Raw genomic sequence first — 15,102 nt, 5'->3', positions numbered from 1 at the left:
TACAACAAACCAGTAATGTGTCCCCTAAAAAGAGACCAAATTTTGGTTAAAAATATTATCAATTACACGTAAAAGCATATATTCTCAAAAGTTAACATGTCAAATAAAATTAAACATATATATTAAACTACATACCATTTCCCTTTGAATCACTTCATTTATTTTTCTTGTTACAATTAAGATCTTTAACACCAGAAGAGGGAAGTGGGAGAAACAGTAAAAAAGTGGGGGACTAAGACCTAAGTTTTATCCTTTATCAAATACTAGTAATTCCTAAGGTAAAGTTAGATAGCAATAGGGTAGACCAAAAACTAGTAAAATTATCTACTTTTCTCAAGTACATAACCACGTTCCATGAAATACCTAATGATTTTTAATTAAAAAATGTGTTAAACTTGTTGAAGCCAAAACTGTCAGCTTGGCAAATGTATAATGTGTGATAATTTACATCCTTACAGTGAAAATAACTCATTAATAAAATGATAAAAAAGTAGCTCATTAATAAATGTCACTTTTGCTTCTTATTTCGCAACATAGATGAGGTCAAAGGAATTGGTGCCTTCCTCTTACTAGCAAATGCATTAGTTCTACTATCTAAATCTTCACTGTCTTCATCGTCATCTAAAGCATCTCTTGCAATTGTGGCAGACTCTTTAGCAATATTAGCTGCTTTTCTTTTTTCAGCATTCATTTTGGCATACAATTTCTTTTCCACAGGGTCATCTGAAGCCCCAGCTTTTGAATGCCGTGAAACCTTTGCACCGAGACCAAGCCTACAAAGTACAAAATAAGCAATAATTATCATGGCAAACAAATAACTGCATCATATAGAATTGCTAAAGACAAATTAACAAATTAATGGTGGCAGATATACTAACCCAGAAGGTCGACCCTGTAAATCTGCATTTGTTCTATCATCATCTGCCTCTTCACTCATATTATTCAACCATTGCTGGGCCTGCCAATCGGAATGGTTGAAATTTAAGTATTGGCAGCACCAAATTAACAATGTTTTGATATAATGAATCCTTCAAAAAGATGGAAATTACTACGTAATAAGTTCTAGATTTTAACCAAACTACTTTATTCATTAGTCACTGCAAAGTGCAATGAAAACTTAATCTGTATGAAGTATGAACACATCAATACCACATAAGTTAATTTACCATCCACTTGACAACCACAAAATTTATAAATCATATTCTCAACACATAGCAATAATGTTTAAAAAAATATTTACCAATTTCAATGCCTTGTCCAGCTTAACGATTTGGGCAGCACCAGTTTTCTTTGATGTTTCCGTGACACTCATTTCAAGCTCCCTGTGCCTTTATATTGAAGAGAATTATTAATATACACTCATACCCACTATAACATCAAATCAAAAGCCAAACAACAATTGCAAAAATCCACAATCAAATTTAATGTAAGAAAAATAAAAACAGATCAATTAGAACTCTGAAGCACGAACCAACACTACCAGGGTTTTCGAGAATAAAATTAAGACTACTATTCCGTGGTTCCCCAACTTCGGAAATGCACGCGAGCTAATTACGGAGCTTAAAATTAGGGATAGTCCAGCACTAGAGAAACTAGGGTTTTTAATTGAGAATTCTGCAAAGCAGAACAAAAGAGGTTAAAAAAAAAATAATAGCAGAAGAATTAAGTTACTCCAAGACTAAATCACATTCTATCCTCACCCCAATCTAACAATTCTAATAAATAACTCATCTATAAATGTTAGATTGAAAAAAAAAAAAGCTTGAAGATTTTTTTTTTTGGTTTTTTTCTGAAACATGAAGATGAAATTTACTCTTGAATGAATAATAATAATAATAATAATAATAATAATAATAATACAGGAATTGCAGGATAATGAAGATTAATGAAAAGGGTTTAGTTACAGAGGCATACCTGAGAAAAAAATTTAGGAAATTTGATGAGAAATGTGAGAAAGTAAGAGAGAGAAAAAAAGAAGAAGTGATGAACCCTTGTTATGTTCAGTGAGGTAGTGCGTCAGAGAGAGAGGGGTTAAACGCATTTTTTTTTGTTTTTTTTTTTAAATTGGGCCTGAGACCCGACCCACAGGCCCAAGAACGCGACCCGATAACCCGCGAAGATGATTACCCTACTCGTAACAAACACGCCGCTCCTCCCGTTGACGATGATGATGATGATGATCTTGTTCCGCGACGACGATCCAGAGGCACAATCGTGATCGCTAGGGTTTCGCTTCTTCATAACACAGATCGCTCCTTCAATGGTATTTGCATTATGCTGCTTGTAATTGGGGGAAATGCAAAGGTATCATGCTGGTAGCTGCACTAGTGCAGTTAATAACAGTGGGCCATCCATTGGAAGAACCGATTCTTCTTCATCTTCTTCAGCTAACTTTCCTCTCACTTCCAGGTAACTAACTAACCTACTTTTCCTCTCCTCAATTTCTTGTTACCTATTATGTTGCGCTGCTGATTCATCCTCATTTACTTCTTTTCAATTAGGTTAAGTATCTGTTATTAGCAAAACTGGTGTATGCAGTGTTCGAAACTAGTATCTGTTTCTTTGATTATGCGTAATGCTTTATGTTTTAAACCTATTTTTATTTTCTATCCTAATATAATACTTCGAAACACTAGAGATTGTGTAGGAATTGTTCAATTGTTTGTGTTGACTAAATAAGTGAAGTAGATGTTATAGTGCTTATGCAGGCGGGGAATTTAGTTTCTTTTCTTTTAACTGAAAATTTGGCAAATGTTTGTTGAACTGATTGTCCGATTATTAGGGACCTCTCTGAATCTATGAGCCTAACTTTCGAAATGTATTGAGGTTGGGAACACGAAGTTACTGTCATCACTTAAGTTACTTGCTCGCTCCTTTGTGAGAAAAAAACGCAGAAATGGCCACTCGCTGGTTACGCACGTAACTGTAATATCTGATTGTATTTTCGGCTGAGATTGGAAATACATGAAGTAGTGTTTGAACTTTGAAATTAGGAGTAGTAATCATGTAATTTTCATATAAAATTAGAGAATGATAGCAGTTAATCTGCAGAAGTTGGTATCGTCGGTGTTTTCTTTTACTGATGTTTTTCTATTAAATAATCTAAACTTTTTATGATTTCTCCGGTCTTTTTTATAAGAAACAAGTAGTAGTGTAAAATACACTACTACTTGTTTCTTATAAAAAGGACCAGATATTAGCTTGAATTCTTTTTTTAATATTCAATATGTCCATGCATAATAGTTATTAATTTCTCATTGATAAATGACTATATTTGTGGAGGATGATCATAATTTAATAGAAAAATACTTTTAATCATAACAAAACCATAGTTACATGTCTTTCTATTATCCATCAGATTATATTCTCTCCCCAGAGAAAATTTCATAATAAATACATATTTTCCCCCAACTCAAATTATAATGCAAGAGAAGTTATTAGTCCTATTCAAAAGAAATATTGGGTCTACATTATTGTCTACTATTTACGACAGCTTTAAAGATACAGAGGAAAAAATGGAGTCATTTATAATTTTAGTCCTTTTTTCTGTACGATACTTCATAATAAATTAGTTATTTGATGCTGTTAATCACTTTAAACACACTGATTTTATTTTTGCAGGCGACAACCACCATTAACCCCATTCAAGTTGAAGTGTGACAAAGAACCTCTGAACTCTAGGTAGTTCATGCTTGTAATAGAACTTGTTTTCAAATTATTTCTCACTTTTGTTAGTTCATGAATAACAAACATTCCAAGATTTTAAGAGTAAAATTTGCATGTACAGTGTTAATTTAATATCCAAAAAGATTGTTGATCTACTGTCTTGATGCCCTTTATCATCATCAGTATCTGTTTTTGTTAGTTGTTATTTACTGGCATTAGGATTGCAATTGTTAAATCCTGCTTGTAATTACTTTTAGTTTTAGCTTTATCTTTACTTATTGTCTAGTTGTATAAATTTTAAATTTCACTATTTGATCTCAGGCTTGGCCCCCCAGACTATAACCCCCAAACACCAAATTGTCCTGAAGAGACTCTTACCAGAGAATATTTGCAATCTGGATATAGGGACACAGTTGAGGGGCTTGAGGTACATTTTTTTTTTTAAACTTCAGTATTAATTTCAAATGGATAATGTTAAGTAGCTATTTAGCTATGAATATTTGAGTTCTAGACATAGCTATTAGAATCTTATGATCACCAGTTTGAATCCTAAGATTTGATATGATTCAGCTACCTACTGATTCATATTATAAGATGAATCTCAACTTATGCTTTGTAAAACTGACTGTTTGTTGTTTTCATAACATGTATTACCTTTTTTGTCTTCAGGAATCTAGAGAAATTTCTCTCACCCAGGTTCCAACTTTTAACAAGACAGTTGTCCTTAGTTGCAAAGAGGTGACTCCCTGGTCTTTGTGATTGTGAGATATATGCCCTGTTGTTTCTATAACTATGAGTATGTTTGGCATGTCAAATAAGCTAGTTTTAAGTTTATTTGACTAGCTTATAATATTTGGCCAAATTAAGGTGTTTGATAAACGAGCTTATTTCGCTTCTTGAATTTAATAGTTTATAATGTATAAGCTACTTCAACTAATGTATAACATATGAGCTTGTACCTTATTTTTTCTTCCATTTTTATCCTTACTATTTTAATGTACTTTCTTTATTCTAATTTTAATAAAATATTTAATCTTTTAAAAAATTAATCAATGAATCTAAAACTATAATTACTGAAATATATATTTTTTGTATACAAAAAAGAAATATCGTTTATATAAATAATCATATAAATATGTCCTTTTATGCCATTTTACATTTATCAGCTACTTTCAATAACAGATTTTATTGAACACTTCTAATACTAGCTTATTAGTGTTAAGCTGACTTATGTGCTTTAAGCTAACTTATTAGGTAGTTTTGCCAGACATAGCCTATGCCATGAATATACTGCACATTCTCCATTTGGTATTTATATTCATTGGAAGTGTTTGTAGGTTAATTCTTGAATATTTCATCTTCTTTCCAGGCCATCAGAAAACGTCTAAGGGCCATCAATGAATCCCGTGTTCAGAAGCGGAAGGTGATGACAAATGATCTTTATTCTCTTATTTTATTATGCTTTCTGAACAATATGTATGCCTCATTGCCTCTAAAATATTCCATATTTATGTTTTATTTTGGGTTTAGTGCGTCCTACATATTATGAAGGTATTTGATCTGCATGATATTGCTTATTTTGGCAGGCTGGTCAAGTATATGGAGTGGCTCTTTCAGCATCACAACTTGCTAAGCCTGGTGTTTTCCCCGATCAAAGGCCATGTCCTGAAGACTTCCGGAAGAAATGGATTGAGGTATTAATGGAAGTCTTTCTCCTGTTGCTTTACTCTTTGTACAACTCTCCAATATAACTATTGCTTCCCTACTTATTAGTTTATGTTAGAATGGGTTATTGGTTTGTTGTTAGTGAACTTGGTTGGGCTTGTTGCCTTGTACTAGTTGTACTGGTACTAGACATAATTGTTGGTATTAGACATAATTGTTGGTATAAATAAATTATTAAGAGCATTAGATATTGTACAACTCATTTATCGATATTCAGCTTACTTTAGCCATTTCTCTCTCTTTTCACCCAAACATAATTGTAGCATATTGAAATAGTAGGGTTTAGGTAAAAATGATGGAAAAGAGAGGACATTTAATTTGATGGAGATTGATATTGAATGTTACACAATACCCTAGCCTAATATTCATATTTATACTAATAACTTATAAGTCAACTAGTAGTTCAGCTAATTTAAGCTCAGGCCCACTAACTAAAACTAATAACCTTGGTATTATAACCGTTTTCATTAAGTTTTACTAAATTTATATTTAGAAAGCATGAGGTTATGTTAATAAAAAATGAAAGCATGAGGTTGAGGCATTTGTATGTTCTTGTGGATGGTTATAGTTTAATCTGGCTAGAGCTAGAGGTAGTGTGCAAATATAGATGGATACAGAAAATGTTTATATGCTAAATACTCCAGTTCGGTCTATAGCTATTCATGACTTTAGGAGAGCCATTGTTAAATGCATTCTATAAGAGACCACATAGCCTTTTTGTCGTTTATGCTGATATTACTATTATATCCTTTAACATTTTATTAAGACTTACTTATTAGTGTGTATTGTCTTAGGATGTTTTCTGCTACTCTTTTTTTAACTCAATTAATTTTATTATAGGGCTTATCTCAACAACACAAGCGATTACGTTCATTGGCGGATCTTGTTCCTCATGTTAGAAGGAAATCACTTTTAGAGGTTCTTATTAGGAATAATGTTCCATTGCTGAGGGCTACCTGGTTTATAAAGGTTACTTACCTAAATCTGGTATGGATGCCTCAATGTTATGTAATTTGCCTACTTATTATACCCTGAAGTCCTCCTTTACCTTTTTCTCAATATTTAATATAGATTATGGTTGAATTTTGCAGGTTCGGCCGGGTTCTGCTAGTATTCCTTCTGGGACTGCTGACAAAACTCAGCTGTCTTGTTCTGAGCTTTGGACCAAAGATGTTATTGAATACTTGCAAACTCTTCTTGATGATTTTTTCTCAAAAAATAATTCTCATTTTACTCCTCATAATCGAGATCGATCACACCTAGTACCTTATACTACATCACTTCAGCAGAGAAGTGACCAGTTATTATCTGTTTCTGATGGTGAAGAGCCATCTTTACATTTTAGATGGTGGTATATTGTTCGGCTTTTGCAATGGCATCATGCTGAAGGGTTACTTCTTCCTGCTCTTATCATTGACTGGGTTTTGCGTCAGTTACAGGTGATTGCCTATAACAAGTCTTATGTGTTCTTGGAAATTGAACTGAACGCTTTATATCTTTTGCCAATTTCAATCCTTTAGACTTCAGGTTTTGAATTTTCACACTTCTGCTCCTTGCAGGAAAAGCAATTGCTTGAGATTTGGCAGCTGCTATTGCCTATTGTATATGGCTTTTTAGAAAGTGTTGTTCTATCTCAAACATATGTTCGCACACTTGCTGGTGTAGCTCTTCGTATTATCCGTGATCCTGCTCCTGGTGGATCAGATCTAGTAGACAATTCCCGGAGGGCTTATACAACGTCTGCTCTGATTGAGATGCTCCGGTATTTAATACTTGCGGCTCCAGATACTTTTGTTGCTTTGGATTTCTTTCCTTTGCCATCTTCTGTAGTTTCACATACACTAAATGATGGGAATTTGGTACTTAAGGCAACTGAAGCTGCAGGAAAGATAAAAAATAGTTCAGAAGACGTGTGTTTATTTAGAAGTAAAGGGTTTGATGCACAATACCAATCATTGGCATTTGATCATGTTATTTCGTGCATTCAAGAATGTGTAGAAGATCTCACAAAGGCTGTAAGCCCAGGCTATCCTGGTCAATATCTGGCTAAAGCTGCACAAGCCTTGGATAAATCCCTTGTACTTGGTGATATACATGCTGCCTACAAATTTCTTTTTGAAGACCTTTGTGATGAAACTGCATCTGAAGTTTGGGTTGCAAAAGTCAGCCATTGCTTAAGGTTATCACTGAAGTGGTTTTTGACTGTAAATACATCACTTATTTGTTCAGTGTTTTTCTTGTGTGAGTGGGCAACATGTGATTTCAGGGATTTTCGGACTGCTCCTCCTTGTGATGTAAAGTTCACAGGCAGGAAAGATCTTTCCCAAGTGCAAATAGCAATTAGACTTTTAAAGATTAAGCTGAGGGATATGCAGATTTCACCAAGACAAAAGAGTGGAAGCACTCGTGGTCATGGAGTCAGTTATTTAGCAAAATGTTCAAGTCAGCAGAGTAATCGGAATTTTGTGGACAATGTATCCAAAATAAAATCTGGTTCAAGAAATATGGAACAGAATATCCGTTCTTCGGCTATATTTGAAAGCCCAGGTCCTCTACATGATATTATAGTTTGTTGGATTGATCAACATATGGTGCATAAAGGGGAAGGCCTCAAACGCCTACATCTATTTATAGTGGAACTCATACGGGCAGGCATATTTTATCCACTGGCATATGTACGCCAGCTTATAGTGAGTGGGATCATGGATACAAATGTAAATATGGTTGACTTGGAGAGACAGAAGAGACATTGCCGAATCCTGAAGCAGCTTCCTGGGAAGTTTGTGCGTGATGCTTTGGTAGAATCAGGGATTAGTGAAGGGACACGGCTCACTGAAGCATTACAAGTTTACTTGAATGAACGCCGCCTCATACTCCGTGGTTCCTTATGGGAGAATCACGGCAATGTCAGTAATGCAAATATATGTTCTCTCAAACAAAAAAACTGTACATCTTCAACAAAAGACAGAGCTTCTATGGTGTCAATTGATCAATGGAAAAGTGTTATTTCTAGTAAAATATCCTCTAAAAATGCAAAGGATGACAATAATGTTGAAGAACTGAAGACATTCATCTCAACACTGTTACAGATACCAAAAAGTTTTTCTAATTTGAACACTACAGGTTTGGATGAATCTCAAGGCAGTGGCAGAAAACCTATTGGGTCTCAAAGCAAGGTTGATGTAGTGGAGGCTACACCTGGGTGTGAAGAATGTAGAAAAGCAAAGAGACAAAAATTGAGCGAGGAAAGAAGTCCATTTGTTCAAGCTCCTTCTCCAGTTTTGTCTGATGATGAAGATACATGGTGGGTGAAGAAGGGGCTAAAATCCTTGGAGCCTCTCAAAGTTGATCAACCACTTAAGCCTACCAAGCAGGTTACTAAGAATCGGCAAAAGACTGTGCGGAAAACCCAGAGTCTTGCTCAACTGGCAGCTTCTAGAATTGAAGGTAGCCAAGGGGCATCAACAAGTCATGTATGTGACAATAAGGTTAGCTGTCCTCACCATAGAACTGCTATGGATGTAGATACAGCAAGGTCTGTTGATGGAATTCGATCAACTCACTGTGAGGACATTGTTTCAATTGGAAGGGCACTAAAACATCTGCGCTTTGCTGAGAGAAAGGAAATATCACTTTGGCTGATGACTGTAGTTAGGCAGCTTATTGAAGAGAATGAAAAAAATGTTGGTAAAGTTAACCAATTTGGCAGGCCTTTTGCCACTGTGGATGATAAAAGTTCAATTAGGTGGAAACTTGGTGAGGATGAAGTTTCTGCTTTACTTTATCTGATGGATGTCTCAGATGATTTAGTACCCGCTGTCAAATTCCTCTTATGGTTGCTTCCAAAGGCTTATAGTAGCCCTAATTCTACAATTCATAGTGGAAGAAATGTTTTAATGCTGCCAAGGAATGTGGAGAACCAAGCTTGTGATGTTGGCGAGGCTTTTCTATTATCATCGCTGAGAAGGTTCGAACTTTGTACTCAACTTAGTTTTTGCATTTTTTTGGATCTATTTGCCACAATTTGTTATTTTGTTCCTTTTATCAGTTTATGTGCTCTTCCTAGTTCCTCTCCTGACATTCCCTTCTAATCCTTGTGTTGTTCGCTGTGTTTAGTTACTGTATAAATTTTGAATATGTGATATACCATACATTTTACTTCAAATTTTTAGTTTTGTTTTTTTATTTATTGTTTTAATTTTAACTAGTGCTTGTTAAACCTTTGCATTGTGGTGCTTCTTGTGCTCTTTTTTTTTTTTTTTAATAGGTTTAATTAAGTAAATTTCCTTTGTCATATGAGCTCCCAATTATCCCTTCATTATTTTTTTAATCTAATGAGTATTTTTACTTTTTTGTCTTTATGCTAACATAGGACCTTTATTTTGTTTTTTATAATGGATGTTTAAGTAAGATATTGATTTTGTTTAGTCTGTCTGTCTTGTCTTCGTATTTGATGCAGATATGAGAACATTCTTGCTACAGCAGATCTTATTCCTGAAGCTCTGTCTTCTATAATGCATCGTGCTGCAGCTATTATAGCATCTAATGGGAGGGTTTCAGGCTCAGTTGCCCTAGCTTTTGCCCGCTATTTATTAAAAAAATATGGCAATGTTGTCAGTGTCGTTGAGTGGGAGAGAAATTTTAAGAATACATGTGACAAGAGACTTGCTTCTGAACTAGAGTCTGGGCGATTAGTTGATGGAGAGTTAGGGCTTCCACTTGGTATTCCTGCTGGAGTTGAGGATCCTGATGACTTTTTCCGTCAAAAGATAACTGGTGGCCGGTTACCGTCCAGAGTAGGTTCAGGCATGAGAGATGTTGTACAGCGTAATGTGGAAGAAGCATTTCACTATCTTTTTGGGAAAGACCGAAAGCTCTTTGCTGCTGGTACACCAAAAGGTCCTGCTTTTGAAAGATGGGATAATGGATATCAAATTGCTCAACAAATAGTTATGGGTCTAATAGATTGCTTAAGGCAGACTGGTGGTGCTGCTCAAGAAGGGGATCCTTCTTTGGTTACTTCTGCTGTTTCAGCCATTGTTGGCAGTGTTGGTCCAACTTTAGCAAAATTGCCTGATTTTTCAGCTGGCAGTAATCATTCAAATATGTCTTTGGCTACAAGTTCATTGAACTATGCTAAATGCATCCTGCGAATGCATATAACTTGTTTGTGCTTGCTTAAGGAAGCCTTGGGAGAACGCCAAAGCCGTGTATTTGAGATTGCTCTTGCAATGGAAGCTTCTACTGCTCTTGCTGGAGTTTTTGCTCCAAGTAAAGCATCTCGAGCACAGTTTCAAATGTCTCCTGAAACCCTTGATACCGGTACTGTTTCCAATGATGTTGCGAACAACACTAGTAAACTTGTGGTTGCAAGAACAACAAAAATTAGTGCTGCTGTTTCTGCACTTCTTGTTGGTGCAATTATATGCGGTGTTACCAGCCTGGAAAGAATGGTAACCATACTCAGATTAAAGGAGGGCCTGGATGTTGTGCAATTTGTAAGAAGCACAAGATCCAATTCAAATGGGAATGTGCGTTCAGTTGGGGCTTTTAAGGTGGATAGTTCAGTTGAAGTTCATGTCCATTTGTTTAGATTGCTTGTTGGGAATTGCAGAACCATCTGTGAAGGCTTAGTGGTGGATCTCTTGGGTGAACCATCCATTGTCGCTCTTTCAAGGATGCAGCGCATGCTTCCACTAACTTCGGTCTTTCCACCTGCCTATTCAATATTTGCTTTTGTTATGTGGCGGCCCTTTGTTATGAATGCCAATGTAGCAGTTCGTGAAGACATGAATCAACTTTATCAATCTGTAACAATGGCCATAAGTGATGCAATCAAACATTTGCCGTTCAGAGATGTATGCTTAAGAGATTGTCAGGGTCTTTATGATCTTATGGCTGCGGATATGAGTGATGCAGAGTTTGCAAGATTGCTTGAGTTGAATGGCTCTGATAAGCATTCAAAATCTGTGGCATTTGTTCCCATCCTTGCTAGACATTTTCTAAATGCCATGATCGATTGTAAGATGCCACAATCTATTTATACAAAGGATGATGGAAGCCGGAATTCTGGACATGGTGAATCTAAAATTGATTTTACAAATAGTGAATCTACACTTAAGGACAAGCTTGTAGATGTGTTAGATTCTCTGCAGCCTGCCAAGTTTCACTGGCAATGGGTTGAACTCAGGCTGCTTTTAAATGAACAAGCCCTTGTTGAAAAACTTGGGGCACATGATATGTCTTTAGCTGATGCTATACAGTTGTCCTCACCTAGTTCAGAGAAGGGTGCTGCTTCTGAGAATGAGAACAATTTTATTGAAATAATACTCACAAGGTTACTAGTGAGACCTGATGCTGCACCCCTTTACTCGGAGTTGGTTCATCTTTTTGGGAAGTCACTAGAGGATTCAATGTTGTTACAGGCTAAATGGTTCCTTGGAGGTCAAGATGTCCTCTTTGGTCGGAAGACCATTAGGCAACGGCTAATTAACATTGCAGAGAATAAACGATTTTCTGTTAAGACACAGTTTTCAGAACCCTGGGGTTGGTGCATCCCTGTTGATTCTGTGCCTCTTGAAGAAGGAGAAGTTGTTGAAGAGGGGACAGATGCGAAAAGGCCCATAAAAGCGTTCTCTCAAGTGCTTAACTCTGAAAGCTCAACCAGTAAGCAGCAGCATGGGACGGAGAGGGCTCTTCTTCAGTTAATTCTTCCTTGCATAGATCAAAGCTCTGATGAATCTCGTAATTCTTTTGCAAGCGATTTGATCAAACAATTAAATTATATTGAGCAGCAAATAGCTGTAGTTACTCGAGGACCAAAGCCACCAGCAAGTACTCCTGTCAGTGAAGGTCAAACAAATAAAGTAAATAGCCGCAAAGCTACAAGAGGTGGCAGCCCTGGGTTAGCCAAACGACCAACACCTGCACCAGATTCTTCCCCACCTTCTCCTGCTGCTTTACGAGCTTCAATATCTTTACGTGTGCAGTTACTCATGAGATTTCTTCCTATTCTTTGCACAGACGGGTAATTATGATTAAATTTCTTCTAATCTTAACACTGTTTTCTATGCTGTCATTAAGTTCTTTCTCCTTTCTAGATTGTTGCTGCACTAAAGTTATACTTTTTCACCGGATAAGTAGTATGAGATTTTCTTGAAACATTTTTATATAGTTAACTATTGTGGGGGTAAAATTCTATATCATTTTCAGTTTTCTTGAAATGCTTAAAAAATGGAGATAATTGCAATATGAACATTTTCAACAATACAGTTAGTTATCTACTATCTGCTGTATTATCATGGCTTCCAGCTACTTGCATCGGTGAGAGTTCTTTATGGGTGCCAAAAATGAATTTGCTTCTGGAATTTTCAGAAGTGAAATATGGACATTGGCGCTATGGAGGAATTTGCTTGTTTATTTGTATGTCACATTAGTGTATCATATGTAGAGGTTGTTGATAGAGGCGATTCAGCTAGATGTTCAATTTTGCAGGGAGTCCTCTGTACGGAGTGTGAGATACACACTTGCCTTTGTAATTCTTCGTCTCCTTGGCAGCCGGGTTGTGCATGAGGATGCAGTGGTAAATGCCATGCACCATTCTTCATCGAGAAGGGAGGTGGAGTCACCTGCTGAAGCTGCTTTTGTAGATTCTTCTACTGAGGGCTTGTTTGATCGTCTGTTGTTGATTTTGCATGGATTGTTGAGTAGTTCTCCTCCATGTTGGCTTAGGTTGAAACCTGTTTCAAAGACAACTAATGAACCTAAAAGGGAATTTTCTGGATTTGAACGTGAGCCTTTGGAGGCATTGCAGGTATGATCCTTCAACCTATGAATGTACAGCTTTAAGTTTCTGTCACTGATCTCATGTTATTATATATATAGGAAGGAATTTTAATTCTTGATATTATCTTCTGGGTGGCACTGATTATAAAGAATGCATGCGGTCTTCATACTTTTCTTATGGTCTTTTGTATAAAACAGAATCACCTTGATAATATGCAACTGCCAGACACTATCCGTGGGCGTATCCAAGCAGCAATGCCTGTGCTCCCTCCCTCTATTCGGTGCTCTTTCTACTGCCAGCCGCCAACTGTACCAGTTTCCGCACTTGCTTCTCTTCAATCCAACACTACAAGTTCAGGGTTTAACTCCAGCAGTCCAACTATCCCTCATAGGAACCTGGTTCCATCATCAAGGACTCCAGCATCAGGGAAGTCAAAACAGCAGGACAATGATTCAGACGTCGTTGACCCTTGGATGCTTTTAGAAGATGGCGCTGGATCTTGCCCGTCTGCAAGTAATACTACTATCATGGGAAGTGGTGACCGTGCTAATATTCGTGCTGCAAGCTGGCTTAAAGGGGCTGTAAGGGTGCGACGAACAGACCTTACATATGTTGGTGCTGTGGATGAGGATAGTTGATTAAAAGATTTTTGAATTTGATTGGCTTGGAGTATGCAATCCCCTCATCAAGTGTATTTGTTGATTCCATGTCTCATGTCTATAATTGATGGCATGAATATGATGGCATTTTGTGCTTGCCCTTCTTGTGTTGAAGGGAAGTTGAGGGGACATCGATTTGAGAAACAGGTGAAGGGGGGATGTCGTCTTTGGTGACGAAAAGTGAAGGTTGTCCTGGCCTCGTTGACTACTAACCTGTTGATCCCCCCCACACCCTGGACTTGTGCCCTTCCAGACACAGTTCAGTGGTTCGTTGTAAATATATGATCATTGTTTCAACTTTTCCAATTTATTTGAAAATATATATCAAGCGATCTGTAGTTCCCTTCTAATTCATGTCTCAACGTGTAAAGTTCAGTCTATCTTTTATTTGAAAATATATATCCAGTGATCTGTAGTTGTTCTCTTATAATTCATGTCTCAAGTCTCAACAAGTTCAGTGTATCTTTTGGGTCCACAAGCACACACCAGTGCACTTGTTTAAAATTTCTTTCTATATACAGAATATCAAAGTTATCTGTGCCTTCATCAGGAGAAATGCAGTATTCAATTATATATATATATTAGTTATTTATAATTTATCTTCTATTTCAATTATTTTATATTTTATCTTTTATTTAAATAAAATATAGAGACATAAAGTGTCTCAACTTCATAAATAAAAATAAAAATAAAAATAAAATAATAATAATAATAATAATAATAATGATAATAATAAAGAAGATAATAATAATGATAATGATAATGAATTTAGAGATGTAAGAGTGAGTCTAACTACAATGAATCATCTCGTCTCACCACATATTTGAGTCATGCCGGATTAGAAAAAATAGTGTACCAATTTTGAACCTAGTGGTTTACTTGACTCGTGAGGCAAATAGGTTTAAATCGAAATGAGTTGAGTTAACTCGTTTAACTCACAACAATAAAAAAATAAAATCTATGTTTATGTTTTGTGTAGTTGTCATTTAAAATTTTGATTGATATTTTCTTTTGTATTTGAATTTAAATTAATGATAGACTTGATTTTTTTGATTGAAAAAATTATAAATCTTTATTTTATTCAATAAAAAAGATTATTAATTATTTTGTTTTTGTTTTTAATTTTTAATTTTAAAAAATTTGATAAGTTAATCCACCTAAGCCTCTAACCCATGATAGGTCAAATCGAGTTGAAAATTTTCTAACTCATAAGAAAATGAACCAAGTTTGATTGACCCATTTAAAGTATCAATCCGTTGTAAGTTA

The 15,102-nt window shown here is 35.8% G+C and overlaps 2 protein-coding genes across 4 annotated transcripts; one reads left to right on the top strand and one right to left on the bottom strand.

The window, feature by feature from the left end:
• Window positions 1–350: 350 nt before the first annotated feature.
• Window positions 351–2,046, bottom strand: LOC109801938 (pre-mRNA-splicing factor CWC22-like protein (DUF3245)). Of its 3 annotated transcripts, none has more exons than XM_020363111.3 (5): window positions 1,915–2,046; window positions 1,472–1,614; window positions 1,241–1,328; window positions 879–958; window positions 351–773 (listed from the first exon to the last, which is right to left on the bottom strand). In XM_020363111.3, exons 3-5 carry the CDS (start codon window positions 1,310–1,312, stop codon window positions 509–511), a joined length of 417 nt encoding a protein of 138 aa, XP_020218700.1. In that variant the 5' UTR covers window positions 1,313–1,328; window positions 1,472–1,614; window positions 1,915–2,046; the 3' UTR covers window positions 351–508. The 3 variants fall into 3 exon arrangements, with proteins under 3 accessions (XP_020218700.1, XP_020218701.1, XP_020218702.1); XM_020363112.3 differs by having other exon boundaries at window positions 1,481–1,614; XM_020363113.3 differs by lacking the exon at window positions 1,472–1,614 and having other exon boundaries at window positions 1,915–2,023.
• A 98-nt stretch (window positions 2,047–2,144) lies between these two features.
• Window positions 2,145–14,266, top strand: LOC109802691 (mediator of RNA polymerase II transcription subunit 12). Its single transcript, XM_083072969.1, has 12 exons — window positions 2,145–2,409; window positions 3,622–3,681; window positions 3,988–4,093; window positions 4,336–4,404; window positions 5,036–5,089; window positions 5,253–5,360; window positions 6,232–6,378; window positions 6,483–6,830; window positions 6,951–9,358; window positions 9,851–12,418; window positions 12,886–13,204; window positions 13,375–14,266. The coding sequence occupies exons 1-12, from the start codon at window positions 2,297–2,299 to the stop codon at window positions 13,813–13,815; spliced, it is 6,741 nt and encodes a 2,246-aa protein (XP_082929095.1). The 5' UTR covers window positions 2,145–2,296; the 3' UTR covers window positions 13,816–14,266.
• The last annotated feature ends 836 nt before the right edge of the window (window positions 14,267–15,102 follow it).

The sequence above is a fragment of the Cajanus cajan genome, chromosome 4 (assembly GCF_000230855.2).
Source record: "Cajanus cajan strain Asha chromosome 4, NIPB_CcT2T_4, whole genome shotgun sequence".
In the NCBI taxonomy this organism is placed as follows: Eukaryota; Viridiplantae; Streptophyta; class Magnoliopsida; order Fabales; family Fabaceae; genus Cajanus; species Cajanus cajan.
Note: the sequence above shows the minus strand (reverse complement) of the source record. Positions and strands in the feature narration are given on the sequence as shown.

Coding starts and splice junctions, on each gene's coding strand:
- LOC109802691 (XM_083072969.1), top strand. CDS start 2,297: ATGCAAAGGTATCATGCTGGTAGCTGCACTAGTGCAGTTAATAACAGT. Junction 2,410..3,621: donor AACTTTCCTCTCACTTCCAG/GTAACTAACTAA, acceptor TTATTTTTGCAG/GCGACAACCACCATTAACCC. Junction 4,094..4,335: donor ACACAGTTGAGGGGCTTGAG/GTACATTTTTTT, acceptor TTTTGTCTTCAG/GAATCTAGAGAAATTTCTCT.
- LOC109801938 (XM_020363111.3), bottom strand. CDS start 1,312: ATGAGTGTCACGGAAACATCAAAGAAAACTGGTGCTGCCCAAATCGTT. Junction 959..1,240: donor TGGACAAGGCATTGAAATTG/GTAAATATTTTT, acceptor TCCGATTGGCAG/GCCCAGCAATGGTTGAATAA. Junction 774..878: donor TTACAGGGTCGACCTTCTGG/GTTAGTATATCT, acceptor TGTACTTTGTAG/GCTTGGTCTCGGTGCAAAGG.